Source organism: Urocitellus parryii, chromosome 13 (genome assembly GCF_045843805.1).
Source record: "Urocitellus parryii isolate mUroPar1 chromosome 13, mUroPar1.hap1, whole genome shotgun sequence".
NCBI classification, from domain to species: Eukaryota; Metazoa; Chordata; class Mammalia; order Rodentia; family Sciuridae; genus Urocitellus; species Urocitellus parryii.
This window is the reverse complement of record NC_135543.1, coordinates 26,359,951-26,387,436: the sequence shown is the minus strand read 5'-3', so window position 1 is coordinate 26,387,436 and position 27,486 is coordinate 26,359,951. Positions and strand designations below refer to the sequence as shown.

At 59.1% G+C, this 27,486-nt stretch overlaps 5 protein-coding genes across 5 annotated transcripts; all 5 read right to left on the bottom strand.

Annotated features, from left to right (window-relative positions):
* Positions 1-4,936: 4,936 nt before the first annotated feature.
* On the bottom strand, positions 4,937-7,302 carry LOC144249948 (elongin-A-like). Its single transcript, XM_077792185.1, has 4 exons — positions 6,597-7,302; positions 6,196-6,297; positions 5,269-6,108; positions 4,937-5,028 (listed from the first exon to the last, which is right to left on the bottom strand). The coding sequence occupies exons 1-4, from the start codon at positions 7,300-7,302 to the stop codon at positions 4,937-4,939; spliced, it is 1,740 nt and encodes a 579-aa protein (XP_077648311.1).
* Positions 7,303-9,539: 2,237 nt separating this feature from the next.
* On the bottom strand, positions 9,540-11,913 carry LOC144249947 (elongin-A-like). The gene is made up of 4 exons (XM_077792184.1): positions 11,208-11,913; positions 10,786-10,908; positions 9,887-10,726; positions 9,540-9,631 (listed from the first exon to the last, which is right to left on the bottom strand). Exons 1-4 carry the CDS (start codon positions 11,911-11,913, stop codon positions 9,540-9,542), a joined length of 1,761 nt encoding a protein of 586 aa, XP_077648310.1.
* Positions 11,914-11,953: 40 nt separating this feature from the next.
* LOC144249946 (elongin-A-like) lies at positions 11,954-16,517 on the bottom strand. Its single transcript, XM_077792183.1, has 4 exons — positions 15,812-16,517; positions 15,411-15,512; positions 14,484-15,323; positions 11,954-12,117 (listed from the first exon to the last, which is right to left on the bottom strand). The coding sequence occupies exons 1-4, from the start codon at positions 16,515-16,517 to the stop codon at positions 11,954-11,956; spliced, it is 1,812 nt and encodes a 603-aa protein (XP_077648309.1).
* Positions 16,518-18,756: 2,239 nt separating this feature from the next.
* On the bottom strand, positions 18,757-21,140 carry LOC144249945 (elongin-A-like). The gene is made up of 4 exons (XM_077792182.1): positions 20,435-21,140; positions 20,031-20,132; positions 19,104-19,943; positions 18,757-18,848 (listed from the first exon to the last, which is right to left on the bottom strand). The coding sequence occupies exons 1-4, from the start codon at positions 21,138-21,140 to the stop codon at positions 18,757-18,759; spliced, it is 1,740 nt and encodes a 579-aa protein (XP_077648308.1).
* A 2,241-nt stretch (positions 21,141-23,381) lies between these two features.
* LOC144249944 (elongin-A-like) lies at positions 23,382-25,746 on the bottom strand. Its single transcript, XM_077792181.1, has 4 exons — positions 25,041-25,746; positions 24,616-24,738; positions 23,717-24,556; positions 23,382-23,473 (listed from the first exon to the last, which is right to left on the bottom strand). The coding sequence occupies exons 1-4, from the start codon at positions 25,744-25,746 to the stop codon at positions 23,382-23,384; spliced, it is 1,761 nt and encodes a 586-aa protein (XP_077648307.1).
* Positions 25,747-27,486: the final 1,740 nt, after the last annotated feature.

Below are 27,486 nucleotides of genomic sequence, written 5' to 3'. Positions count from 1 at the left end.
TTTGTTTGTTTGTTTGTTTTCACAGTTAGTCAGATTCACCAGTCCTTGAACTAGTGGCTCCTGGGGCCATGTGTAAGAAAGCCCGCTGTCCTTCCCAAATAGACAACTGAGAGCTTTGACGGGCCTTTATTAGTCTAAAATTCAATCAGGGGATTTCTACATGAAAACAACATCAGGGCTTAGGAGGGGCTCAGGTGACAAGAAAGGAAACAAAGGCAGTGAACTGGCATCGAGCTCTCCCGCGAGGGACACGCGCAAAGCACAGGGCAGAGAGTCCACGTTTGGCAGAGATCGAAGCCTCCTTTGGAAATCGCAAATGTCCAAGGCAAGGGCTGAGTTCATCTTCGGGAGATGACTCTCCTGTAGTCCTTAAGGGTCTTGGCCAAGAGTGGGGGATGTCCTTAGCTTGGCTTTTCTGGTGTTGGCCACTGGTGCCCCGCGGTGAGCTCTGACAGGGTTCCAAGAGGCCTCTGCTGCGGTCTCACTTGTAGCATCCAAGCTGCTGCCTCTGATGCCTCTGCAGCTGCTGCTGCTGCTGCTGCTGCTGCTGCTGGTGCTGGAGGGCGTGTCTCTGCCTCCCCTGGGGTCCTGGGCTGGTTGGAAGTTGGGTCTTCCTGAGGCGGCCGCTGCTAGTGTCCCAAACTGGCCGTGCCTCCTTGGAACCTCACCGGGTGACTTGAAATAGACCATCTTGGTTTGTCGGCCTCGGGGCTCTTGAGGATGTCTGGATCGTATTTGGGAGGTGAGTGCTCGCAGTCGCTGCTCTCGGGCGTCCTGAAGCCGCAGGTACATCTCCCTCCAGGACTCGTTCTCCTTAGGCGTTTCTCCCTTAAATTCTTGGCCACAGTGCAGTCTCCAGAGCCATCTGACTCTTCCGCGGTCCCTTGGTGGCATCTCTCCGCGTGGTACAGCTGCTCGGGTGTGCAATTGTCCAGAGCAGACCCGAAAGGAGAATGCGGGAGCGCCCTCTCTTCCCACAGGGAATCCTGGTCTGCAACTCCCTGGCTGCCCCGTGGGAGCCAGGTCGTGTGGGCGAGATGGTCACGTTTGCCACCAGAGAACACGGGTGTCCTGGAATTAGTTCGCATTCCAGCGAAGCCAGCTTCTTCCTCTTTCTGAGGTGAAGAGAGCGCTGTTGCATGGGGTGCAAAGAAGCTCATCGGCGCATCATCATCCTCATCAGGAGGGGGACTGGGTGGGTCCCACAGGCTGGGGGACGGCGTGCCAGGCAGCACCGCAGCCGGCTTCTCGGGAGACCCCTTCCATCCTGGCCCCACCGCCTTGGCCTTGGGCAGGCTGCGGCCCCGCCGACTGCTTTGCAGTCACCAGAGGAGGAAAGTTCTCCGCCGAGTCCAGGTGTTGGCTCGACCTCTTGGAAGCTTCTGCTTTCCGTGCCTTGGCCGAAGTCTTCGCCTTTTTCTTCTTCTTCCCAGGCCGCTCATCATACGTGAGGTACGCCTCGAAAGACATGGTGGGCGCCTCCGAGAACTCCTCCTCTGGCTGTCCGTCTGTGGGGGGTGGGGGGTGAGGAAACAAAACGGAAACAAAAATTAAAAAACAAACAAACCGAAAACGGAAAGGGTATCAGCACCAACCACAGTGAAAGCAAGAATCAGCAGCCCGCAGCCCGCAGCCCGCAGCCCGCAGGCGCTCTGCCTGTTCTTCAGCAGCCGAGCCGGGCTTGGGGGGCTCACTTTCTGGGTAGAGGATGGATGGTACTGGATTCACCGGGGAAGGGATGCCTCCCCTGCCCCTCCCCTCCCCGCACCCAACCACCCAACCACCCAACCACCCGGACTGCTGTCTTGGATGGATGGTTCTCTCCCTTCTAGGGCTCCTTCTGTCACTGGGAGAGAAGAATTGACTGCAAGGATCCACATTTTAGCTCCTCTCGACCTCCCTCCCTCCGTCCCTCCTGCCAGGTCCCACGCTGTCTGGGGGCTCCATGAGCTCCTTCTCCTTTCCTGTCCAAATGAGAAGATGGATTCCATCTTACCGTTGGGATCCTCGAGTTGGTCATCGGTCTCTCTTGCTCTGGGCAGCAGGTCGTGTTTCCCCCGGGGCCCATGCAGGGCACTTGCTCGCGGGAGTCCCGTGGTGGCCTGAAAAGGACCATCCCGGCCTTCGACAGGCACGCGGCCACGAGCGGAGGGCTCCGTGTCCTCCGGGGAAGCGGAGTGGTCCCCGCACATCGGATGAGGACCGGTAGGCCCCCCGGAGGCCCGAGCAGGGCAGCCATCCCAAGAGCGCCAGGGTGCAGGCAACGCTGCCAGCCGGGGGCGCTTCTTGCTCCCGTCTTCTCTCCTCTCACGCCTGGGAGACCTCTCCAGGTCTCTGTGCTTTTTGGGTCCGTGCCCGGTCCGGCGGGATGGACTGCCGAGTTTTCTCGAGTTTTCTCGGGAGCCCGTGTCCGTGATTTCCTTTGCCAGTTGGGAGTCGTGCGGACCACGCCCGGGGTCGGCCTCCAGAAGAGCCAGCTTCTTCCACCGGGCCGCCAAGTCCCTGGCCGGGCCGCCAAGGAGCTCGTGGTGGCGCAAGCTCTTGACCATCTTTCTGACACCTGTCTCCTGCAGGATGTGTGCGGTGAGGGGCAAGGCGGAGAGCTGCTGCAAGTATTTCTGGAGCTTGTCAGGGCGGGTCCTGGTGGCCAGGCGCCCCTGCAGCTTGCGAACGGCTCGCAGCAGCACCTCCTCGGACGCCATCTCGGGTGGCCGGCTCGGCCTCGGCCCTGGACTCGGTCCGCTGTCGCTCTGCCGGGGTATCGGGGCCCTGGCAACGGCTGGCCGCTTGTTCCGGGCGCGCTGGTGCTGCCCCGAGCGCCGCTGGGCGGGTGTGCTTCTGGTCCTCAGGGCGCCGGGCCTCAGCTGGAAGCACCTGTGCCTGGCGCTGTCCCAGAAGGAATGAGGCTGCAGAGGCAGGCCGACCTGGGCTTTATAGAGCCCCTGGCTCCGCCCCCCTGCCCGAGTGTGCGCCCCGCCCCGCCCTCAAGGACCCCGCCCACCTGTCTCTTTCCAGGAGCACCCGCTAGCTCAGCTCCCATCCACTTCTGCGCCCGCCACCCATGCACTGGATTGGGTGGGCAGAACCTGGGTCCAATCAGGAGCGGCCACCCCGGCTAGAGCCTGGGTCTCGGTACCACCCGACTCGCGGACTAGTCTTCTCCCTCTTGGGCGCACGGGGAGACTGAATTTCAGGGACACGCCCTTCTGTGGCCCTGGGTCCCAGGACAGCGATTTGCCAGGGAAACCGGAACTGACTCTGAGGAGTCTAGGTCCTGTTGGGAGCCCAGGAATGGAGGCCCGGAGAGCCAAGAGGATTGGGGAAGCTTAGCTCCACAGGGCGAGGGTGATTCCTTGGCAGGAACCTCCAAAGGAAGTCTGGCGGGGGTTCCGTGGAATGAACTTGTGGCCATTGGCTCCAAAGGCCTGACTATCAGCCCGAGGGGGCGAGTTTGAAGAGCCCCAAGGCACCAGGCGGCCCGTGGGATACAAAAACCCATTTCTGAACGGTATTCAGCGCTTCTGGTGGTTTGGTTGGTTCCTTTGGGGGGATCCAACGAAGGGGTACTGGACCGGTGAGCGACCCCCGCCCACTCCCGCCCCCCACCTGAAGGCCCCTTTTGGCTTCTATTGAGAGGCAGGGTCTCGGTGAGCGGATGAGAGCCTGGCTTTGCCAGAGGCTGGCCTGGATCTCGCCCTGCTCCTGCTTCAGCCTCCCGAGCTGTTGGGATTATAGGCGGGAGCCGCTGGATCTTTCCCTTGACAACTCAGTACTTTGCACAGCCTCCATCCTTCTCCTTTCCAGACACAGAGATATCTCTCCGAAACATCTTCTTTCTTGATTGCCTTATGTTTTGCCATCCATTTGAGACTGGTCGGGGGGAGTGTGTTTGTGTGTGTGGCCCTGTGTGTGTGTGTGTGTGGGGGGCTCCTGCACGCGTGCGGGCACACACACACACACACACACACACACAAGGAAAGCATGCATTCTTATTTGTCAGGGTCCTGTGGTTTATCCCAGGACCCTTATTGGATCCGTGTTCCCGCCGTTTTTCCATGGGCTTGGGGGAGTGTTTCTGGGTTGTCAGATCTGTTCTCTTGGTCTGTTTCTCTGTTTCTGATGCCAATGCCAGCGGTTATTCTTGAGGGAGTTGGGTTGGTGGGTGTGGTTTTCTTTGTTTCTGGATTAGATAACCGGACATTGTACTGAGGGGGGCGGGGGCTTTCAACCCCTGAGGCATATTATATTAGCAGGTTTTTTTTTTTTTTTTTTTTTTGTACTTTACTTTGAGACAGGGTCTCACCGAGTTGCTCTGTCCTCGCTAAGTGGCTGAGGCTGGCTCTGAACTCTCTGCGCGCCTTTGTGAGCCTCCTGAACCGTTGGCGTCACTGGCGCGCATCACCGCCATTGGCTCGTCCTCATTTCTTCTTCTTCTTCTTGTTGTACTTTTCATTTCGGTCTCTCGTTTGCCTTTGGTTGTTGCTGCTGTTTCCCCTTGTACTGGGTGTTGAACAGAAGGGTGCTTTACCACCCTCCCCTCCCCAAAACTTGCTCTTTATTTATTTATTTTGGTATTGTTGTTGTTGTTGTTTGTTTGTTTGTTTGTTTGTTTGTTTTCACAGTTAGTCAGATTCACCAGTCCTTGAACTAGTGGCTCCTGGGGCCATGTGTAAGAAAGCCCGCTGTCCTTCCCAAATAGACAACTGAGAGCTTTGACGGGCCTTTATTAGTCTAAAATTCAATCAGGGGGATTTCTACATGAAAACAACATCAGGGCTTAGGAGGGGCTCAGGTGACAAGAAAGGAAACAAAGGCAGTGAACTGGCATCGAGCTCTCCCGCGAGGGACACGCGCAAAGCACAGGGCAGAGAGTCCACGTTTGGCAGAGATCGAAGCCTCCTTTGGAAATCGCAAATGTCCAAGGCAAGGGCTGAGTTCATCTTCGGGAGATGACTCTCCTGTAGTCCTTAAGGGTCTTGGCCAAGAGTGGGGGGATGTCCTTAGCCTTGGCTTTTCTGGTGTTGGCCACTGGTGCCCCGCGGTGAGCTCTGACAGGGTTCCAAGAGGCCTCTGCTGCGGTCTCACTTGTAGCATCCAAGCTGCTGCCTCTGATGCCTCTGCAGCTGCTGCTGCTGCTGCTGCTGCTGCTGCTGGTGCTGGAGGGCGTGTCTCTGCCTCCCCTGGGGTCCTGGGCTGGTTGGAAGTTGGGTCTTCCTGAGGCGGCCGCTGCTAGTGTCCCAAACTGGCCGTGCCTCCTTGGAACCTCACCGGGTGACTTGAAATAGACCATCTTGGTTTGTCGGCCTCGGGGCTCTTGAGGATGTCTGGATCGTATTTGGGAGGTGAGTGCTCGCAGTCGCTGCTCTCGGGCGTCCTGAAGCCGCAGGTACATCTCCCTCCAGGACTCGTTCTCCTTAGGCGTTTCTCCCTTAAATTCTTGGCCACAGTGCAGTCTCCAGAGCCCATCTGACTCTTCCGCGGTCCCTTGGTGGCATCTCTCCGCGTGGTACAGCTGCTCGGGTGTGCAATTGTCCAGAGCAGACCCGAAAGGAGAATGCGGGAGCGCCCTCTCTTCCCACAGGGAATCCTGGTCTGCAACTCCCTGGCTGCCCCGTGGGAGCCAGGTCGTGTGGGCGAGATGGTCACGTTTGCCACCAGAGAACACGGGTGTCCTGGAATTAGTTCGCATTCCAGCGAAGCCAGCTTCTTCCTCTTTCTGAGGTGAAGAGAGCGCTGTTGCATGGGGTGCAAAGAAGCTCATCGGCGCATCATCATCCTCATCAGGAGGGGGACTGGGTGGGTCCCACAGGCTGGGGGACGGCGTGCCAGGCAGCACCGCAGCGGCTTCTCGGGAGACCCCTTCCATCCTGGCCCCACCGCCTTGGCCTTGGGCAGGCTGCGGCCCCGCCGACTGCTTTGCAGTCACCAGAGGAGGAAAGTTCTCCGCCGAGTCCAGGTGTTGGCTCGACCTCTTGGAAGCTTCTGCTTTCCGTGCCTTGGCCGAAGTCTTCGCCTTTTTCTTCTTCTTCCCAGGCCGCTCATCATACGTGAGGTACGCCTCGAAAGACATGGTGGGCGCCTCCGAGAACTCCTCCTCTGGCTGTCCGTCTGTGGGGGGTGGGGGGTGAGGAAACAAAACGGAAACAAAAATTAAAAAACAAACAAACCGAAAACGGAAAGGGTATCAGCACCAACCACAGTGAAAGCAAGAATCAGCAGCCCGCAGCCCGCAGCCCGCAGCCCGCAGGCGCTCTGCCTGTTCTTCAGCAGCCGAGCCGGGCTTGGGGGGCTCACTTTCTGGGTAGAGGATGGATGGTACTGGATTCACCGGGGAAGGGATGCCTCCCCTGCCCCTCCCCTCCCCGCACCCAACCACCCAACCACCCAACCACCCGGACTGCTGTCTTGGATGGATGGTTCTCTCCCTTCTAGGGCTCCTTCTGTCACTGGGAGAGAAGAATTGACTGCAAGGATCCACATTTTAGCTCCTCTCGACCTCCCTCCCTCCGTCCCTCCTGCCAGGTCCCACGCTGTCTGGGGGCTCCATGAGCTCCTTCTCCTTTCCTGTCCAAATGAGAAGATGGATTCCATCTTACCGTTGGGATCCTCGAGTTGGTCATCGGTCTCTCTTGCTCTGGGCAGCAGGTCGTGTTTCCCCCGGGGCCCATGCAGGGCACTTGCTCGCGGGAGTCCCGTGGTGGCCTGAAAAGGACCATCCCGGCCTTCGACAGGCACGCGGCCACGAGCGGAGGGCTCCGTGTCCTCCGGGGAAGCGGAGTGGTCCCCGCACATCGGATGAGGACCGGTAGGCCCCCCGGAGGCCCGAGCAGGGCAGCCATCCCAAGAGCGCCAGGGTGCAGGCAACGCTGCCAGCCGGGGGCGCTTCTTGCTCCCGTCTTCTCTCCTCTCACGCCTGGGAGACCTCTCCAGGTCTCTGTGCTTTTTGGGTCCGTGCCCGGTCCGGCGGGATGGACTGCCGAGTTTTCTCGAGTTTTCTCGGGAGCCCGTGTCCGTGATTTCCTTTGCCAGTTGGGAGTCGTGCGGACCACGCCCGGGGTCGGCCTCCAGAAGAGCCAGCTTCTTCCACCGGGCCGCCAAGTCCCTGGCCGGGCCGCCAAGGAGCTCGTGGTGGCGCAAGCTCTTGACCATCTTTCTGACACCTGTCTCCTGCAGGATGTGTGCGGTGAGGGGCAAGGCGGAGAGCTGCTGCAAGTATTTCTGGAGCTTGTCAGGGCGGGTCCTGGTGGCCAGGCGCCCCTGCAGCTTGCGAACGGCTCGCAGCAGCACCTCCTCGGACGCCATCTCGGGTGGCCGGCTCGGCCTCGGCCCTGGACTCGGTCCGCTGTCGCTCTGCCGGGGTATCGGGGCCCTGGCAACGGCTGGCCGCTTGTTCCGGGCGCGCTGGTGCTGCCCCGAGCGCCGCTGGGCGGGTGTGCTTCTGGTCCTCAGGGCGCCGGGCCTCAGCTGGAAGCACCTGTGCCTGGCGCTGTCCCAGAAGGAATGAGGCTGCAGAGGCAGGCCGACCTGGGCTTTATAGAGCCCCTGGCTCCGCCCCCCTGCCCGAGTGTGCGCCACGCCCCGCCCTCAAGGACCCCGCCCACCTGTCTCTTTCCAGGAGCACCCGCTAGCTCAGCTCCCATCCACTTCTGCGCCCGCCACCCATGCACTGGATTGGGTGGGCAGAACCTGGGTCCAATCAGGAGCGGCCACCCCGGCTAGAGCCTGGGTCTCGGTACCACCCGACTCGCGGACTAGTCTTCTCCCTCTTGGGCGCACGGGGAGACTGAATTTCAGGGACACGCCCTTCTGTGGCCCTGGGTCCCAGGACAGCGATTTGCCAGGGAAACCGGAACTGACTCTGAGGAGTCTAGGTCCTGTTGGGAGCCCAGGAATGGAGGCCCGGAGAGCCAAGAGGATTGGGGAAGCTTAGCTCCACAGGGCGAGGGTGATTCCTTGGCAGGAACCTCCAAAGGAAGTCTGGCGGGGGTTCTGTGGAATGAACTTGTGGCCATTGGCTCCAAAGGCCTGACTATCAGCCCGAGGGGGCGAGTTTGAAGAGCCCCAAGGCACCAGGCGGCCCGTGGGATACAAAAACCCATTTCTGAACGGTATTCAGCGCTTCTGGTGGTTTGGTTGGTTCCTTTGGGGGGATCCAACGAAGGGGTACTGGACCGGTGAGCGACCCCCGCCCACTCCCGCCCCCCACCTGAAGGCCCCTTTGGGCTTCTATTGAGAGGCAGGGTCTCGGTGAGCGGATGAGAGCCTGGCTTTGCCAGAGGCTGGCCTGGATCTCGCCCTGCTCCTGCTTCAGCCTCCCGAGCTGTTGGGATTATAGGCGGGAGCCGCTGGATCTTTCCCTTGACAACTCAGTACTTTGCACAGCCTCCATCCTTCTCCTTTCCAGACACAGAGATATCTCTCCGAAACATCTTCTTTCTTGATTGCCTTATGTTTTGCCATCCATTTGAGACTGGTCGGGGGGAGTGTGTTTGTGTGTGTGGCCCTGTGTGTGTGTGTGTGTGGGGGGCTCCTGCACGCGTGCGGGCACACACACACACACACACACACACACACAAGGAAAGCATGCATTCTTATTTGTCAGGGTCCTGTGGTTTATCCCAGGACCCTTATTGGATCCGTGTTCCCGCCGTTTTTCCATGGGCTTGGGGGAGTGTTTCTGGGTTGTCAGATCTGTTCTCTTGGTCTGTTTCTCTGTTTCTGATGCCAATGCCAGCGGTTATTCTTGAGGGAGTTGGGTTGGTGGGTGTGGTTTTCTTTGTTTCTGGATTAGATAACCGGACATTGTACTGAGGGGGGCGGGGGCTTTCAACCCCTGAGGCATATTATATTAGCAGGTTTTTTTTTTTTTTTTTTTTTTGTACTTTACTTTGAGACAGGGTCTCACCGAGTTGCTCTGTCCTCGCTAAGTGGCTGAGGCTGGCTCTGAACTCTCTGCGCGCCTTTGTGAGCCTCCTGAACCGTTGGCGTCACTGGCGCGCATCACCGCCATTGGCTCGTCCTCATTTCTTCTTCTTCTTCTTGTTGTACTTTTCATTTCGGTCTCTCGTTTGCCTTTGGTTGTTGCTGCTGTTTCCCCTTGTACTGGGTGTTGAACAGAAGGGTGCTTTACCACCCTCCCCTCCCCAAAACTTGCTCTTTATTTATTTATTTTGGTATTGTTGTTGTTGTTTGTTTGTTTGTTTGTTTGTTTGTTTGTTTTCACAGTTAGTCAGATTCACCAGTCCTTGAACTAGTGGCTCCTGGGGCCATGTGTAAGAAAGCCCGCTGTCCTTCCCAAATAGACAACTGAGAGCTTTGACGGGCCTTTATTAGTCTAAAATTCAATCAGGGGGATTTCTACATGAAAACAACATCAGGGCTTAGGAGGGGCTCAGGTGACAAGAAAGGAAACAAAGGCAGTGAACTGGCATCGAGCTCTCCCGCGAGGGACACGCGCAAAGCACAGGGCAGAGAGTCCACGTTTGGCAGAGATCGAAGCCTCCTTTGGAAATCGCAAATGTCCAAGGCAAGGGCTGAGTTCATCTTCGGGAGATGACTCTCCTGTAGTCCTTAAGGGTCTTGGCCAAGAGTGGGGGGATGTCCTTAGCCTTGGCTTTTCTGGTGTTGGCCACTGGTGCCCCGCGGTGAGCTCTGACAGGGTTCCAAGAGGCCTCTGCTGCGGTCTCACTTGTAGCATCCAAGCTGCTGCCTCTGATGCCTCTGCAGCTGCTGCTGCTGCTGCTGCTGCTGCTGCTGCTGCTGCTGCTGCTGGTGCTGGAGGGCGTGTCTCTGCCTCCCCTGGGGTCCTGGGCTGGTTGGAAGTTGGGTCTTCCTGAGGCGGCCGCTGCTAGTGTCCCAAACTGGCCGTGCCTCCTTGGAACCTCACCGGGTGACTTGAAATAGACCATCTTGGTTTGTCGGCCTCGGGGCTCTTGAGGATGTCTGGATCGTATTTGGGAGGTGAGTGCTCGCAGTCGCTGCTCTCGGGCGTCCTGAAGCCGCAGGTACATCTCCCTCCAGGACTCGTTCTCCTTAGGCGTTTCTCCCTTAAATTCTTGGCCACAGTGCAGTCTCCAGAGCCCATCTGACTCTTCCGCGGTCCCTTGGTGGCATCTCTCCGCGTGGTACAGCTGCTCGGGTGTGCAATTGTCCAGAGCAGACCCGAAAGGAGAATGCGGGAGCGCCCTCTCTTCCCACAGGGAATCCTGGTCTGCAACTCCCTGGCTGCCCCGTGGGAGCCAGGTCGTGTGGGCGAGATGGTCACGTTTGCCACCAGAGAACACGGGTGTCCTGGAATTAGTTCGCATTCCAGCGAAGCCAGCTTCTTCCTCTTTCTGAGGTGAAGAGAGCGCTGTTGCATGGGGTGCAAAGAAGCTCATCGGCGCATCATCATCCTCATCAGGAGGGGGACTGGGTGGGTCCCACAGGCTGGGGGACGGCGTGCCAGGCAGCACCGCAGCGGCTTCTCGGGAGACCCCTTCCATCCTGGCCCCACCGCCTTGGCCTTGGGCAGGCTGCGGCCCCGCCGACTGCTTTGCAGTCACCAGAGGAGGAAAGTTCTCCGCCGAGTCCAGGTGTTGGCTCGACCTCTTGGAAGCTTCTGCTTTCCGTGCCTTGGCCGAAGTCTTCGCCTTTTTCTTCTTCTTCCCAGGCCGCTCATCATACGTGAGGTACGCCTCGAAAGACATGGTGGGCGCCTCCGAGAACTCCTCCTCTGGCTGTCCATCTGTGGGGGGTGGGGGGTGAGGAAACAAAACGGAAACAAAAATTAAAAAACAAACAAACCGAAAACGGAAAGGGTATCAGCACCAACCACAGTGAAAGCAAGAATCAGCAGCCCGCAGCCCGCAGCCCGCAGGCGCTCTGCCTGTTCTTCAGCAGCCGAGCCGGGCTTGGGGGGCTCACTTTCTGGGTAGAGGATGGATGGTACTGGATTCACCGGGGAAGGGATGCCTCCCCTGCCCCTCCCCTCCCCGCACCCAACCACCCAACCACCCAACCACCCGGACTGCTGTCTTGGATGGATGGTTCTCTCCCTTCTAGGGCTCCTTCTGTCACTGGGAGAGAAGAATTGACTGCAAGGATCCACATTTTAGCTCCTCTCGACCTCCCTCCCTCCGTCCCTCCTGCCAGGTCCCACGCTGTCTGGGGGCTCCATGAGCTCCTTCTCCTTTCCTGTCCAAATGAGAAGATGGATTCCATCTTACCGTTGGGATCCTCGAGTTGGTCATCGGTCTCTCTTGCTCTGGGCAGCAGGTCGTGTTTCCCCCGGGGCCCATGCAGGGCACTTGCTCGCGGGAGTCCCGTGGTGGCCTGAAAAGGACCATCCCGGCCTTCGACAGGCACGCGGCCACGAGCGGAGGGCTCCGTGTCCTCCGGGGAAGCGGAGTGGTCCCCGCACATCGGATGAGGACCGGTAGGCCCCCCGGAGGCCCGAGCAGGGCAGCCATCCCAAGAGCGCCAGGGTGCAGGCAACGCTGCCAGCCGGGGGCGCTTCTTGCTCCCGTCTTCTCTCCTCTCACGCCTGGGAGACCTCTCCAGGTCTCTGTGCTTTTTGGGTCCGTGCCCGGTCCGGCGGGATGGACTGCCGAGTTTTCTCGAGTTTTCTCGGGAGCCCGTGTCCGTGATTTCCTTTGCCAGTTGGGAGTCGTGCGGACCACGCCCGGGGTCGGCCTCCAGAAGAGCCAGCTTCTTCCACCGGGCCGCCAAGTCCCTGGCCGGGCCGCCAAGGAGCTCGTGGTGGCGCAAGCTCTTGACCATCTTTCTGACACCTGTCTCCTGCAGGATGTGTGCGGTGAGGGGCAAGGCGGAGAGCTGCTGCAAGTATTTCTGGAGCTTGTCAGGGCGGGTCCTGGTGGCCAGGCGCCCCTGCAGCTTGCGAACGGCTCGCAGCAGCACCTCCTCGGACGCCATCTCGGGTGGCCGGCTCGGCCTCGGCCCTGGACTCGGTCCGCTATCGCTCTGCCGGGGTATCGGGGCCCTGGCAACGGCTGGCCGCTTGTTCCGGGCGCGCTGGTGCTGCCCCGAGCGCCGCTGGGCGGGTGTGCTTCTGGTCCTCAGGGCGCCGGGCCTCAGCTGGAAGCACCTGTGCCTGGCGCTGTCCCAGAAGGAATGAGGCTGCAGAGGCAGGCCGACCTGGGCTTTATAGAGCCCCTGGCTCCGCCCCCCTGCCCGAGTGTGCGCCACGCCCCGCCCTCAAGGACCCCGCCCACCTGTCTCTTTCCAGGAGCACCCGCTAGCTCAGCTCCCATCCACTTCTGCGCCCGCCACCCATGCACTGGATTGGGTGGGCAGAACCTGGGTCCAATCAGGAGCGGCCACCCCGGCTAGAGCCTGGGTCTCGGTACCACCCGACTCGCGGACTAGTCTTCTCCCTCTTGGGCGCACGGGGAGACTGAATTTCAGGGACACGCCCTTCTGTGGCCCTGGGTCCCAGGACAGCGATTTGCCAGGGAAACCGGAACTGACTCTGAGGAGTCTAGGTCCTGTTGGGAGCCCAGGAATGGAGGCCCGGAGAGCCAAGAGGATTGGGGAAGCTTAGCTCCACAGGGCGAGGGTGATTCCTTGGCAGGAACCTCCAAAGGAAGTCTGGCGGGGGTTCCGTGGAATGAACTTGTGGCCATTGGCTCCAAAGGCCTGACTATCAGCCCGAGGGGGCGAGTTTGAAGAGCCCCAAGGCACCAGGCGGCCCGTGGGATACAAAAACCCATTTCTGAACGGTATTCAGCGCTTCTGGTGGTTTGGTTGGTTCCTTTGGGGGGATCCAACGAAGGGGTACTGGACCGGTGAGCGACCCCCGCCCACTCCCGCCCCCCACCTGAAGGCCCCTTTTGGCTTCTATTGAGAGGCAGGGTCTCGGTGAGCGGATGAGAGCCTGGCTTTGCCAGAGGCTGGCCTGGATCTCGCCCTGCTCCTGCTTCAGCCTCCCGAGCTGTTGGGATTATAGGCGGGAGCCGCTGGATCTTTCCCTTGACAACTCAGTACTTTGCACAGCCTCCATCCTTCTCCTTTCCAGACACAGAGATATCTCTCCGAAACATCTTCTTTCTTGATTGCCTTATGTTTTGCCATCCATTTGAGACTGGTCGGGGGGAGTGTGTTTGTGTGTGTGGCCCTGTGTGTGTGTGTGTGTGGGGGGCTCCTGCACGCGTGCGGGCACACACACACACACACACACACACACAAGGAAAGCATGCATTCTTATTTGTCAGGGTCCTGTGGTTTATCCCAGGACCCTTATTGGATCCGTGTTCCCGCCGTTTTTCCATGGGCTTGGGGGAGTGTTTCTGGGTTGTCAGATCTGTTCTCTTGGTCTGTTTCTCTGTTTCTGATGCCAATGCCAGCGGTTATTCTTGAGGGAGTTGGGTTGGTGGGTGTGGTTTTCTTTGTTTCTGGATTAGATAACCGGACATTGTACTGAGGGGGGCGGGGGCTTTCAACCCCTGAGGCATATTATATTAGCAGGTTTTTTTTTTTTTTTTTTTTTTTTTTGTACTTTACTTTGAGACAGGGTCTCACCGAGTTGCTCTGTCCTCGCTAAGTGGCTGAGGCTGGCTCTGAACTCTCTGCGCGCCTTTGTGAGCCTCCTGAACCGTTGGCGTCACTGGCGCGCATCACCGCCATTGGCTCGTCCTCATTTCTTCTTCTTCTTCTTGTTGTACTTTTCATTTCGGTCTCTCGTTTGCCTTTGGTTGTTGCTGCTGTTTCCCCTTGTACTGGGTGTTGAACAGAAGGGTGCTTTACCACCCTCCCCTCCCCAAAACTTGCTCTTTATTTATTTATTTTGGTATTGTTGTTGTTGTTGTTTGTTTGTTTGTTTGTTTGTTTGTTTTCACAGTTAGTCAGATTCACCAGTCCTTGAACTAGTGGCTCCTGGGGCCATGTGTAAGAAAGCCCGCTGTCCTTCCCAAATAGACAACTGAGAGCTTTGACGGGCCTTTATTAGTCTAAAATTCAATCAGGGGGATTTCTACATGAAAACAACATCAGGGCTTAGGAGGGGCTCAGGTGACAAGAAAGGAAACAAAGGCAGTGAACTGGCATCGAGCTCTCCCGCGAGGGACACGCGCAAAGCACAGGGCAGAGAGTCCACGTTTGGCAGAGATCGAAGCCTCCTTTGGAAATCGCAAATGTCCAAGGCAAGGGCTGAGTTCATCTTCGGGAGATGACTCTCCTGTAGTCCTTAAGGGTCTTGGCCAAGAGTGGGGGGATGTCCTTAGCCTTGGCTTTTCTGGTGTTGGCCACTGGTGCCCCGCGGTGAGCTCTGACAGGGTTCCAAGAGGCCTCTGCTGCGGTCTCACTTGTAGCATCCAAGCTGCTGCCTCTGATGCCTCTGCAGCTGCTGCTGCTGCTGCTGCTGCTGCTGCTGGTGCTGGAGGGCGTGTCTCTGCCTCCCCTGGGGTCCTGGGCTGGTTGGAAGTTGGGTCTTCCTGAGGCGGCCGCTGCTAGTGTCCCAAACTGGCCGTGCCTCCTTGGAACCTCACCGGGTGACTTGAAATAGACCATCTTGGTTTGTCGGCCTCGGGGCTCTTGAGGATGTCTGGATCGTATTTGGGAGGTGAGTGCTCGCAGTCGCTGCTCTCGGGCGTCCTGAAGCCGCAGGTACATCTCCCTCCAGGACTCGTTCTCCTTAGGCGTTTCTCCCTTAAATTCTTGGCCACAGTGCAGTCTCCAGAGCCCATCTGACTCTTCCGCGGTCCCTTGGTGGCATCTCTCCGCGTGGTACAGCTGCTCGGGTGTGCAATTGTCCAGAGCAGACCCGAAAGGAGAATGCGGGAGCGCCCTCTCTTCCCACAGGGAATCCTGGTCTGCAACTCCCTGGCTGCCCCGTGGGAGCCAGGTCGTGTGGGCGAGATGGTCACGTTTGCCACCAGAGAACACGGGTGTCCTGGAATTAGTTCGCATTCCAGCGAAGCCAGCTTCTTCCTCTTTCTGAGGTGAAGAGAGCGCTGTTGCATGGGGTGCAAAGAAGCTCATCGGCGCATCATCATCCTCATCAGGAGGGGGACTGGGTGGGTCCCACAGGCTGGGGGACGGCGTGCCAGGCAGCACCGCAGCGGCTTCTCGGGAGACCCCTTCCATCCTGGCCCCACCGCCTTGGCCTTGGGCAGGCTGCGGCCCCGCCGACTGCTTTGCAGTCACCAGAGGAGGAAAGTTCTCCGCCGAGTCCAGGTGTTGGCTCGACCTCTTGGAAGCTTCTGCTTTCCGTGCCTTGGCCGAAGTCTTCGCCTTTTTCTTCTTCTTCCCAGGCCGCTCATCATACGTGAGGTACGCCTCGAAAGACATGGTGGGCGCCTCCGAGAACTCCTCCTCTGGCTGTCCGTCTGTGGGGGGTGGGGGGTGAGGAAACAAAACGGAAACAAAAATTAAAAAACAAACAAACCGAAAACGGAAAGGGTATCAGCACCAACCACAGTGAAAGCAAGAATCAGCAGCCCGCAGCCCGCAGCCCGCAGCCCGCAGGCGCTCTGCCTGTTCTTCAGCAGCCGAGCCGGGCTTGGGGGGCTCACTTTCTGGGTAGAGGATGGATGGTACTGGATTCACCGGGGAAGGGATGCCTCCCCTGCCCCTCCCCTCCCCGCACCCAACCACCCAACCACCCAACCACCCGGACTGCTGTCTTGGATGGATGGTTCTCTCCCTTCTAGGGCTCCTTCTGTCACTGGGAGAGAAGAATTGACTGCAAGGATCCACATTTTAGCTCCTCTCGACCTCCCTCCCTCCGTCCCTCCTGCCAGGTCCCACGCTGTCTGGGGGCTCCATGAGCTCCTTCTCCTTTCCTGTCCAAATGAGAAGATGGATTCCATCTTACCGTTGGGATCCTCGAGTTGGTCATCGGTCTCTCTTGCTCTGGGCAGCAGGTCGTGTTTCCCCCGGGGCCCATGCAGGGCACTTGCTCGCGGGAGTCCCGTGGTGGCCTGAAAAGGACCATCCCGGCCTTCGACAGGCACGCGGCCACGAGCGGAGGGCTCCGTGTCCTCCGGGGAAGCGGAGTGGTCCCCGCACATCGGATGAGGACCGGTAGGCCCCCCGGAGGCCCGAGCAGGGCAGCCATCCCAAGAGCGCCAGGGTGCAGGCAACGCTGCCAGCCGGGGGCGCTTCTTGCTCCCGTCTTCTCTCCTCTCACGCCTGGGAGACCTCTCCAGGTCTCTGTGCTTTTTGGGTCCGTGCCCGGTCCGGCGGGATGGACTGCCGAGTTTTCTCGAGTTTTCTCGGGAGCCCGTGTCCGTGATTTCCTTTGCCAGTTGGGAGTCGTGCGGACCACGCCCGGGGTCGGCCTCCAGAAGAGCCAGCTTCTTCCACCGGGCCGCCAAGTCCCTGGCCGGGCCGCCAAGGAGCTCGTGGTGGCGCAAGCTCTTGACCATCTTTCTGACACCTGTCTCCTGCAGGATGTGTGCGGTGAGGGGCAAGGCGGAGAGCTGCTGCAAGTCTTTCTGGAGCTTGTCAGGGCGGGTCCTGGTGGCCAGGCGCCCCTGCAGCTTGCGAACGGCTCGCAGCAGCACCTCCTCGGACGCCATCTCGGGTGGCCGGCTCGGCCTCGGCCCTGGACTCGGTCCGCTGTCGCTCTGCCGGGGTATCGGGGCCCTGGCAACGGCTGGCCGCTTGTTCCGGGCGCGCTGGTGCTGCCCCGAGCGCCGCTGGGCGGGTGTGCTTCTGGTCCTCAGGGCGCCGGGCCTCAGCTGGAAGCACCTGTGCCTGGCGCTGTCCCAGAAGGAATGAGGCTGCAGAGGCAGGCCGACCTGGGCTTTATAGAGCCCCTGGCTCCGCCCCCCTGCCCGAGTGTGCGCCCCGCCCCGCCCTCAAGGACCCCGCCCACCTGTCTCTTTCCAGGAGCACCCGCTAGCTCAGCTCCCATCCACTTCTGCGCCCGCCACCCATGCACTGGATTGGGTGGGCAGAACCTGGGTCCAATCAGGAGCGGCCACCCCGGCTAGAGCCTGGGTCTCGGTACCACCCGACTCGCGGACTAGTCTTCTCCCTCTTGGGCGCACGGGGAGACTGAATTTCAGGGACACGCCCTTCTGTGGCCCTGGGTCCCAGGACAGCGATTTGCCAGGGAAACCGGAACTGACTCTGAGGAGTCTAGGTCCTGTTGGGAGCCCAGGAATGGAGGCCCGGAGAGCCAAGAGGATTGGGGAAGCTTAGCTCCACAGGGCGAGGGTGATTCCTTGGCAGGAACCTCCAAAGGAAGTCTGGCGGGGGTTCCGTGGAATGAACTTGTGGCCATTGGCTCCAAAGGCCTGACTATCAGCCCGAGGGGGCGAGTTTGAAGAGCCCCAAGGCACCAGGCGGCCCGTGGGATACAAAAACCCATTTCTGAACGGTATTCAGCGCTTCTGGTGGTTTGGTTGGTTCCTTTGGGGGGATCCAACGAAGGGGTACTGGACCGGTGAGCGACCCCCGCCCACTCCCGCCCCCCACCTGAAGGCCCCTTTTGGCTTCTATTGAGAGGCAGGGTCTCGGTGAGCGGATGAGAGCCTGGCTTTGCCAGAGGCTGGCCTGGATCTCGCCCTGCTCCTGCTTCAGCCTCCCGAGCTGTTGGGATTATAGGCGGGAGCCGCTGGATCTTTCCCTTGACAACTCAGTACTTTGCACAGCCTCCATCCTTCTCCTTTCCAGACACAGAGATATCTCTCCGAAACATCTTCTTTCTTGATTGCCTTATGTTTTGCCATCCATTTGAGACTGGTCGGGGGGAGTGTGTTTGTGTGTGTGGCCCTGTGTGTGTGTGTGTGTGGGGGGCTCCTGCACGCGTGCGGGCACACACACACACACACACACACACACAAGGAAAGCATGCATTCTTATTTGTCAGGGTCCTGTGGTTTATCCCAGGACCCTTATTGGATCCGTGTTCCCGCCGTTTTTCCATGGGCTTGGGGGAGTGTTTCTGGGTTGTCAGATCTGTTCTCTTGGTCTGTTTCTCTGTTTCTGATGCCAATGCCAGCGGTTATTCTTGAGGGAGTTGGGTTGGTGGGTGTGGTTTTCTTTGTTTCTGGATTAGATAACCGGACATTGTACTGAGGGGGGCGGGGGCTTTCAACCCCTGAGGCATATTATATTAGCAGGTTTTTTTTTTTTTTTTTTTTTTTTTTTGTACTTTACTTTGAGACAGGGTCTCACCGAGTTGCTCTGTCCTCGCTAAGTGGCTGAGGCTGGCTCTGAACTCTCTGCGCGCCTTTGTGAGCCTCCTGAACCGTTGGCGTCACTGGCGCGCATCACCGCCATTGGCTCGTCCTCATTTCTTCTTCTTCTTCTTGTTGTACTTTTCATTTCGGTCTCTCGTTTGCCTTTGGTTGTTGCTGCTGTTTCCCCTTGTACTGGGTGTTGAACAGAAGGGTGCTTTACCACCCTCCCCTCCCCAAAACTTGCTCTTTATTTATTTATTTTGGTATTGTTGTTGTTGTTGTTTGTTTGTTTGTTTGTTTGTTTGTTTTCACAGTTAGTCAGATTCACCAGTCCTTGAACTAGTGGCTCCTGGGGCCATGTGTAAGAAAGCCCGCTGTCCTTCCCAAATAGACAACTGAGAGCTTTGACGGGCCTTTATTAGTCTAAAATTCAATCAGGGGGATTTCTACATGAAAACAACATCAGGGCTTAGGAGGGGCTCAGGTGACAAGAAAGGAAACAAAGGCAGTGAACTGGCATCGAGCTCTCCCGCGAGGGACACGCGCAAAGCACAGGGCAGAGAGTCCACGTTTGGCAGAGATCGAAGCCTCCTTTGGAAATCGCAAATGTCCAAGGCAAGGGCTGAGTTCATCTTCGGGAGATGACTCTCCTGTAGTCCTTAAGGGTCTTGGCCAAGAGTGGGGGGATGTCCTTAGCCTTGGCTTTTCTGGTGTTGGCCACTGGTGCCCCGCGGTGAGCTCTGACAGGGTTCCAAGAGGCCTCTGCTGCGGTCTCACTTGTAGCATCCAAGCTGCTGCCTCTGATGCCTCTGCAGCTGCTGCTGCTGCTGCTGCTGCTGCTGCTGCTGCTGCTGCTGCTGGTGCTGGAGGGCGTGTCTCTGCCTCCCCTGGGGTCCTGGGCTGGTTGGAAGTTGGGTCTTCCTGAGGCGGCCGCTGCTAGTGTCCCAAACTGGCCGTGCCTCCTTGGAACCTCACCGGGTGACTTGAAATAGACCATCTTGGTTTGTCGGCCTCGGGGCTCTTGAGGATGTCTGGATCGTATTTGGGAGGTGAGTGCTCGCAGTCGCTGCTCTCGGGCGTCCTGAAGCCGCAGGTACATCTCCCTCCAGGACTCGTTCTCCTTAGGCGTTTCTCCCTTAAATTCTTGGCCACAGTGCAGTCTCCAGAGCCCATCTGACTCTTCCGCGGTCCCTTGGTGGCATCTCTCCGCGTGGTACAGCTGCTCGGGTGTGCAATTGTCCAGAGCAGACCCGAAAGGAGAATGCGGGAGCGCCCTCTCTTCCCACAGGGAATCCTGGTCTGCAACTCCCTGGCTGCCCCGTGGGAGCCAGGTCGTGTGGGCGAGATGGTCACGTTTGCCACCAGAGAACACGGGTGTCCTGGAATTAGTTCGCATTCCAGCGAAGCCAGCTTCTTCCTCTTTCTGAGGTGAAGAGAGCGCTGTTGCATGGGGTGCAAAGAAGCTCATCGGCGCATCATCATCCTCATCAGGAGGGGGACTGGGTGGGTCCCACAGGCTGGGGGACGGCGTGCCAGGCAGCACCGCAGCGGCTTCTCGGGAGACCCCTTCCATCCTGGCCCCACCGCCTTGGCCTTGGGCAGGCTGCGGCCCCGCCGACTGCTTTGCAGTCACCAGAGGAGGAAAGTTCTCCGCCGAGTCCAGGTGTTGGCTCGACCTCTTGGAAGCTTCTGCTTTCCGTGCCTTGGCCGAAGTCTTCGCCTTTTTCTTCTTCTTCCCAGGCCGCTCATCATACGTGAGGTACGCCTCGAAAGACATGGTGGGCGCCTCCGAGAACTCCTCCTCTGGCTGTCCGTCTGTGGGGGGTGGGGGGTGAGGAAACAAAACGGAAACAAAAATTAAAAAACAAACAAACCGAAAACGGAAAGGGTATCAGCACCAACCACAGTGAAAGCAAGAATCAGCAGCCCGCAGCCCGCAGCCCGCAGCCCGCAGGCGCTCTGCCTGTTCTTCAGCAGCCGAGCCGGGCTTGGGGGGCTCACTTTCTGGGTAGAGGATGGATGGTACTGGATTCACCGGGGAAGGGATGCCTCCCCTGCCCCTCCCCTCCCCGCACCCAACCACCCAACCACCCAACCACCCGGACTGCTGTCTTGGATGGATGGTTCTCTCCCTTCTAGGGCTCCTTCTGTCACTGGGAGAGAAGAATTGACTGCAAGGATCCACATTTTAGCTCCTCTCGACCTCCCTCCCTCCGTCCCTCCTGCCCCCAGGTCCCACGCTGTCTGGGGGCTCCATGAGCTCCTTCTCCTTTCCTGTCCAAATGAGAAGATGGATTCCATCTTACCGTTGGGATCCTCGAGTTGGTCATCGGTCTCTCTTGCTCTGGGCAGCAGGTCGTGTTTCCCCCGGGGTCCATGCAGGGCACTTGCTCGCGGGAGTCCCGTGGTGGCCTGAAAAGGACCATCCCGGCCTTCGACAGGCACGCGGCCACGAGCGGAGGGCTCCGTGTCCTCCGGGGAAGCGGAGTGGTCCCCGCACATCGGATGAGGACCGGTAGGCCCCCCGGAGGCCCGAGCAGGGCAGCCATCCCAAGAGCGCCAGGGTGCAGGCAACGCTGCCAGCCGGGGGCGCTTCTTGCTCCCGTCTTCTCTCCTCTCACGCCTGGGAGACCTCTCCAGGTCTCTGTGCTTTTTGGGTCCGTGCCCGGTCCGGCGGGATGGACTGCCGAGTTTTCTCGAGTTTTCTCGGGAGCCCGTGTCCGTGATTTCCTTTGCCAGTTGGGAGTCGTGCGGACCACGCCCGGGGTCGGCCTCCAGAAGAGCCAGCTTCTTCCACCGGGCCGCCAAGTCCCTGGCCGGGCCGCCAAGGAGCTCGTGGTGGCGCAAGCTCTTGACCATCTTTCTGACACCTGTCTCCTGCAGGATGTGTGCGGTGAGGGGCAAGGCGGAGAGCTGCTGCAAGTCTTTCTGGAGCTTGTCAGGGCGGGTCCTGGTGGCCAGGCGCCCCTGCAGCTTGCGAACGGCTCGCAGCAGCACCTCCTCGGACGCCATCTCGGGTGGCCGGCTCGGCCTCGGCCCTGGACTCGGTCCGCTGTCGCTCTGCCGGGGTATCGGGGCCCTGGCAACGGCTGGCCGCTTGTTCCGGGCGCGCTGGTGCTGCCCCGAGCGCCGCTGGGCGGGTGTGCTTCTGGTCCTCAGGGCGCCGGGCCTCAGCTGGAAGCACCTGTGCCTGGCGCTGTCCCAGAAGGAATGAGGCTGCAGAGGCAGGCCGACCTGGGCTTTATAGAGCCCCTGGCTCCGCCCCCCTGCCCGAGTGTGCGCCCCGCCCCGCCCTCAAGGACCCCGCCCACCTGTCTCTTTCCAGGAGCACCCGCTAGCTCAGCTCCCATCCACTTCTGCGCCCGCCACCCATGCACTGGATTGGGTGGGCAGAACCTGGGTCCAATCAGGAGCGGCCACCCCGGCTAGAGCCTGGGTCTCGGTACCACCCGACTCGCGGACTAGTCTTCTCCCTCTTGGGCGCACGGGGAGACTGAATTTCAGGGACACGCCCTTCTGTGGCCCTGGGTCCCAGGACGGCGATTTGCCAGGGAAACCGGAACTGACTCTGAGGAGTCTAGGTCCTGTTGGGAGCCCAGGAATGGAGGCCCGGAGAGCCAAGAGGATTGGGGAAGCTTAGCTCCACAGGGCGAGGGTGATTCCTTGGCAGGAACCTCCAAAGGAAGTCTGGCGGGGGTTCCGTGGAATGAACTTGTGGCCATTGGCTCCAAAGGCCTGACTATCAGCCCGAGGGGGCGAGTTTGAAGAGCCCCAAGGCACCAGGCGGCCCGTGGGATACAAAAACCCATTTCTGAACGGTATTCAGCGCTTCTGGTGGTTTGGTTGGTTCCTTTGGGGGGATCCAACGAAGGGGTACTGGACCGGTGAGCGACCCCCGCCCACTCCCGCCCCCCACCTGAAGGCCCCTTTTGGCTTCTATTGAGAGGCAGGGTCTCGGTGAGCGGATGAGAGCCTGGCTTTGCCAGAGGCTGGCCTGGATCTCGCCCTGCTCCTGCTTCAGCCTCCCGAGCTGTTGGGATTATAGGCGGGAGCCGCTGGATCTTTCCCTTGACAACTCAGTACTTTGCACAGCCTCCATCCTTCTCCTTTCCAGACACAGAGATATCTCTCCGAAACATCTTCTTTCTTGATTGCCTTATGTTTTGCCATCCATTTGAGACTGGTCGGGGGGAGTGTGTTTGTGTGTGTGGCCCTGTGTGTGTGTGTGGGGGGGGGGGCTCCTGCACGCGTGCGGGCACACACACACACACACACACACACACACACAAGGAAAGCATGCATTCTTATTTGTCAGGGTCCTGTGGTTTATCCCAGGACCCTTATTGGATCCGTGTTCCCGCCGTTTTTCCATGGGCTTGGGGGAGTGTTTCTGGGTTGTCAGATCTGTTCTCTTGGTCTGTTTCTCTGTTTCTGATGCCAATGCCAGTGGTTATTCTTGAGGGAGTTGGGTTGGTGGGTGTGGTTTTCTTTGTTTCTGGATTAGATAACCGGACATTGTACTGAGGGGGGCGGGGGCTTTCAACCCCTGAGGCATATTATATTAGCAGGTTTTTTTTTTTTTTTTTTTTTTTGTACTTTACTTTGAGACAGGGTCTCACCGAGTTGCTCTGTCCTCGCTAAGTGGCTGAGGCTGGCTCTGAACTCTCTGCGCGCCTTTGTGAGCCTCCTGAACCGTTGGCGTCACTGGCGAGCATCACCGCCATTGGCTCGTCCTCATTTCTTCTTCTTCTTCTTGTTGTACTTTTCATTTCGGTCTCTCGTTTGCCTTTGGTTGTTGCTGCTGTTTCCCCTTGTACTGGGTGTTGAACAGAAGGGTGCTTTACCACCCTCCCCTCCCCAAAACTTGCTCTTTATTTATTTATTTTGGTATTGTTGTTGTTGTTTGTTTGTTTGTTTGTTTGTTTGTTTGTTTTCACAGTTAGTCAGATTCACCAGTCCTTGAACTAGTGGCTCCTGGGGCCATGTGTAAGAAAGCCCGCTGTCCTTCCCAAATAGACAACTGAGAGCTTTGACGGGCCTTTATTAGTCTAAAATTCAATCAGGGGGATTTCTACATGAAAACAACATCAGGGCTTAGGAGGGGCTCAGGTGACAAGAAAGGAAACAAAGGCAGTGAACTGGCATCGAGCTCTCCCGCGAGGGACACGCGCAAAGCACAGGGCAGAGAGTCCACGTTTGGCAGAGATCGAAGCCTCCTTTGGAAATCGCAAATGTCCAAGGCAAGGGCTGAGTTCATCTTCGGGAGATGACTCTCCTGTAGTCCTTAAGGGTCTTGGCCAAGAGTGGGGGGATGTCCTTAGCCTTGGCTTTTCTGGTGTTGGCCACTGGTGCCCCGCGGTGAGCTCTGACAGGGTTCCAAGAGGCCTCTGCTGCGGTCTCACTTGTAGCATCCAAGCTGCTGCCTCTGATGCCTCTGCAGCTGCTGCTGCTGCTGCTGCTGCTGCTGCTGCTGGTGCTGGAGGGCGTGTCTCTGCCTCCCCTGGGGTCCTGGGCTGGTTGGAAGTTGGGTCTTCCTGAGGCGGCCGCTGCTAGTGTCCCAAACTGGCCGTGCCTCCTTGGAACCTCACCGGGTGACTTGAAATAGACCATCTTGGTTTGTCGGCCTCGGGGCTCTTGAGGATGTCTGGATCGTATTTGGGAGGTGAGTGCTCGCAGTCGCTGCTCTCGGGCGTCCTGAAGCCGCAGGTACATCTCCCTCCAGGACTCGTTCTCCTTAGGCGTTTCTCCCTTAAATTCTTGGCCACAGTGCAGTCTCCAGAGCCCATCTGACTCTTCCGCGGTCCCTTGGTGGCATCTCTCCGCGTGGTACAGCTGCTCGGGTGTGCAATTCTCCAGAGCAGACCCGAAAGGAGAATGCGGGAGCGCCCTCTCTTCCCACAGGGAATCCTGGTCTGCAACTCCCTGGCTGCCCCGTGGGAGCCAGGTCGTGTGGGCGAGATGGTCACGTTTGCCACCAGAGAACACGGGTGTCCTGGAATTAGTTCGCATTCCAGCGAAGCCAGCTTCTTCCTCTTTCTGAGGTGAAGAGAGCGCTGTTGCATGGGGTGCAAAGAAGCTCATCGGCGCATCATCATCCTCATCAGGAGGGGGACTGGGTGGGTCCCACAGGCTGGGGGACGGCGTGCCAGGCAGCACCGCAGCGGCTTCTCGGGAGACCCCTTCCATCCTGGCCCCACCGCCTTGGCCTTGGGCAGGCTGCGGCCCCGCCGACTGCTTTGCAGTCACCAGAGGAGGAAAGTTCTCCGCCGAGTCCAGGTGTTGGCTCGACCTCTTGGAAGCTTCTGCTTTCCGTGCCTTGGCCGAAGTCTTCGCCTTTTTCTTCTTCTTCCCAGGCCGCTCATCATACGTGAGGTACGCCTCGAAAGACATGGTGGGCGCCTCCGAGAACTCCTCCTCTGGCTGTCCGTCTGTGGGGGGTGGGGGGTGAGGAAACAAAACGGAAACAAAAATTAAAAAACAAACAAACCGAAAACGGAAAGGGTATCAGCACCAACCACAGTGAAAGCAAGAATCAGCAGCCCGCAGCCCGCAGCCCGCAGGCGCTCTGCCTGTTCTTCAGCAGCCGAGCCGGGCTTGGGGGGCTCACTTTCTGGGTAGAGGATGGATGGTACTGGATTCACCGGGGAAGGGATGCCTCCCCTGCCCCTCCCCTCCCCGCACCCAACCACCCAACCACCCAACCACCCGGACTGCTGTCTTGGATGGATGGTTCTCTCCCTTCTAGGGCTCCTTCTGTCACTGGGAGAGAAGAATTGACTGCAAGGATCCACATTTTAGCTCCTCTCGACCTCCCTCCCTCCGTCCCTCCTGCCCCCAGGTCCCACGCTGTCTGGGGGCTCCATGAGCTCCTTCTCCTTTCCTGTCCAAATGAGAAGATGGATTCCATCTTACCGTTGGGATCCTCGAGTTGGTCATCGGTCTCTCTTGCTCTGGGCAGCAGGTCGTGTTTCCCCCGGGGTCCATGCAGGGCACTTGCTCGCGGGAGTCCCGTGGTGGCCTGAAAAGGACCATCCCGGCCTTCGACAGGCACGCGGCCACGAGCGGAGGGCTCCGTGTCCTCCGGGGAAGCGGAGTGGTCCCCGCACATCGGATGAGGACCGGTAGGCCCCCCGGAGGCCCGAGCAGGGCAGCCATCCCAAGAGCGCCAGGGTGCAGGCAACGCTGCCAGCCGGGGGCGCTTCTTGCTCCCGTCTTCTCTCCTCTCACGCCTGGGAGACCTCTCCAGGTCTCTGTGCTTTTTGGGTCCGTGCCCGGTCCGGCGGGATGGACTGCCGAGTTTTCTCGAGTTTTCTCGGGAGCCCGTGTCCGTGATTTCCTTTGCCAGTTGGGAGTCGTGCGGACCACGCCCGGGGTCGGCCTCCAGAAGAGCCAGCTTCTTCCACCGGGCCGCCAAGTCCCTGGCCGGGCCGCCAAGGAGCTCGTGGTGGCGCAAGCTCTTGACCATCTTTCTGACACCTGTCTCCTGCAGGATGTGTGCGGTGAGGGGCAAGGCGGAGAGCTGCTGCAAGTATTTCTGGAGCTTGTCAGGGCGGGTCCTGGTGGCCAGGCGCCCCTGCAGCTTGCGAACGGCTCGCAGCAGCACCTCCTCGGACGCCATCTCGGGTGGCCGGCTCGGCCTCGGCCCTGGACTCGGTCCGCTGTCGCTCTGCCGGGGTATCGGGGCCCTGGCAACGGCTGGCCGCTTGTTCCGGGCGCGCTGGTGCTGCCCCGAGCGCCGCTGGGCGGGTGTGCTTCTGGTCCTCAGGGCGCCGGGCCTCAGCTGGAAGCACCTGTGCCTGGCGCTGTCCCAGAAGGAATGAGGCTGCAGAGGCAGGCCGACCTGGGCTTTATAGAGCCCCTGGCTCCGCCCCCCTGCCCGAGTGTGCGCCACGCCCCGCCCTCAAGGACCCCGCCCACCTGTCTCTTTCCAGGAGCACCCGCTAGCTCAGCTCCCATCCACTTCTGCGCCCGCCACCCATGCACTGGATTGGGTGGGCAGAACCTGGGTCCAATCAGGAGCGGCCACCCCGGCTAGAGCCTGGGTCTCGGTACCACCCGACTCGCGGACTAGTCTTCTCCCTCTTGGGCGCACGGGGAGACTGAATTTCAGGGACACGCCCTTCTGTGGCCCTGGGTCCCAGGACGGCGATTTGCCAGGGAAACCGGAACTGACTCTGAGGAGTCTAGGTCCTGTTGGGAGCCCAGGAATGGAGGCCCGGAGAGCCAAGAGGATTGGGGAAGCTTAGCTCCACAGGGCGAGGGTGATTCCTTGGCAGGAACCTCCAAAGGAAGTCTGGCGGGGGTTCCGTGGAATGAACTTGTGGCCATTGGCTCCAAAGGCCTGACTATCAGCCCGAGGGGGCGAGTTTGAAGAGCCCCAAGGCACCAGGCGGCCCGTGGGATACAAAAACCCATTTCTGAACGGTATTCAGCGCTTCTGGTGGTTTGGTTGGTTCCTTTGGGGGGATCCAACGAAGGGGTACTGGACCGGTGAGCGACCCCCGCCCACTCCCGCCCCCCACCTGAAGGCCCCTTTTGGCTTCTATTGAGAGGCAGGGTCTCGGTGAGCGGATGAGAGCCTGGCTTTGCCAGAGGCTGGCCTGGATCTCGCCCTGCTCCTGCTTCAGCCTCCCGAGCTGTTGGGATTATAGGCGGGAGCCGCTGGATCTTTCCCTTGACAACTCAGTACTTTGCACAGCCTCCATCCTTCTCCTTTCCAGACACAGAGATATCTCTCCGAAACATCTTCTTTCTTGATTGCCTTATGTTTTGCCATCCATTTGAGACTGGTCGGGGGGAGTGTGTTTGTGTGTGTGGCCCTGTGTGTGTGTGTGGGGGGGGGGCTCCTGCACGCGTGCGGGCACACACACACACACACACACACACAAGGAAAGCATGCATTCTTATTTGTCAGGGTCCTGTGGTTTATCCCAGGACCCTTATTGGATCCGTGTTCCCGCCGTTTTTCCATGGGCTTGGGGGAGTGTTTCTGGGTTGTCAGATCTGTTCTCTTGGTCTGTTTCTCTGTTTCTGATGCCAATGCCAGCGGTTATTCTTGAGGGAGTTGGGTTGGTGGGTGTGGTTTTCTTTGTTTCTGGATTAGATAACCGGACATTGTACTGAGGGGTGCGGGGGCTTTCAACCCCTGAGGCATATTATATTAGCAGGTTTTTTTTTTTTTTTTTGTACTTTACTTTGAGATAGGGTCTCACCGAGTTGCTCTGTCCTCGCTAAGTGGCTGAGGCTGGCTCTGAACTCTCTGCGCGCCTTTGTGAGCCTCCTGAACCGTTGGCGTCACTGGCGAGCATCACCGCCATTGGCTCGTCCTCATTTCTTCTTCTTCTTCTTGTTGTACTTT

What these genes read in the sequence shown, in the direction of transcription:
- LOC144249948 (XM_077792185.1), bottom strand. Translation starts at nt 7,302, where the DNA reads ATGGCGTCCGAGGAGGTGCTGCTGCGAGCCGTTCGCAAGCTGCAGGGG. An exon ending in CCAACTCGAGGATCCCAACG is followed by an intron (nt 6,298 to 6,596) that starts GTAAGATGGAAT and finishes TCCTCTACCCAG; the next exon opens with AAAGTGAGCCCCCCAAGCCC. An exon ending in TGATTCTTGCTTTCACTGTG is followed by an intron (nt 6,109 to 6,195) that starts GTTGGTGCTGAT and finishes CACCCCCCACAG; the next exon opens with ACGGACAGCCAGAGGAGGAG.
- LOC144249947 (XM_077792184.1), bottom strand. Translation starts at nt 11,913, where the DNA reads ATGGCGTCCGAGGAGGTGCTGCTGCGAGCCGTTCGCAAGCTGCAGGGG. An exon ending in CCAACTCGAGGATCCCAACG is followed by an intron (nt 10,909 to 11,207) that starts GTAAGATGGAAT and finishes TCCTCTACCCAG; the next exon opens with AAAGTGAGCCCCCCAAGCCC. An exon ending in GGTCTATTTCAAGTCACCCG is followed by an intron (nt 9,632 to 9,886) that starts GTGAGGTTCCAA and finishes GCGGGGCACCAG; the next exon opens with TGGCCAACACCAGAAAAGCC.
- LOC144249946 (XM_077792183.1), bottom strand. Translation starts at nt 16,517, where the DNA reads ATGGCGTCCGAGGAGGTGCTGCTGCGAGCCGTTCGCAAGCTGCAGGGG. An exon ending in TGATTCTTGCTTTCACTGTG is followed by an intron (nt 15,324 to 15,410) that starts GTTGGTGCTGAT and finishes CACCCCCCACAG; the next exon opens with ACGGACAGCCAGAGGAGGAG. An exon ending in GGTCTATTTCAAGTCACCCG is followed by an intron (nt 12,118 to 14,483) that starts GTGAGGTTCCAA and finishes CTGCCTCTGCAG; the next exon opens with CCTCATTCCTTCTGGGACAG.
- LOC144249945 (XM_077792182.1), bottom strand. Translation starts at nt 21,140, where the DNA reads ATGGCGTCCGAGGAGGTGCTGCTGCGAGCCGTTCGCAAGCTGCAGGGG. An exon ending in CCAACTCGAGGATCCCAACG is followed by an intron (nt 20,133 to 20,434) that starts GTAAGATGGAAT and finishes TCCTCTACCCAG; the next exon opens with AAAGTGAGCCCCCCAAGCCC. An exon ending in GGTCTATTTCAAGTCACCCG is followed by an intron (nt 18,849 to 19,103) that starts GTGAGGTTCCAA and finishes GCGGGGCACCAG; the next exon opens with TGGCCAACACCAGAAAAGCC.
- LOC144249944 (XM_077792181.1), bottom strand. Translation starts at nt 25,746, where the DNA reads ATGGCGTCCGAGGAGGTGCTGCTGCGAGCCGTTCGCAAGCTGCAGGGG. An exon ending in CCAACTCGAGGATCCCAACG is followed by an intron (nt 24,739 to 25,040) that starts GTAAGATGGAAT and finishes TCCTCTACCCAG; the next exon opens with AAAGTGAGCCCCCCAAGCCC. An exon ending in GGTCTATTTCAAGTCACCCG is followed by an intron (nt 23,474 to 23,716) that starts GTGAGGTTCCAA and finishes GCGGGGCACCAG; the next exon opens with TGGCCAACACCAGAAAAGCC.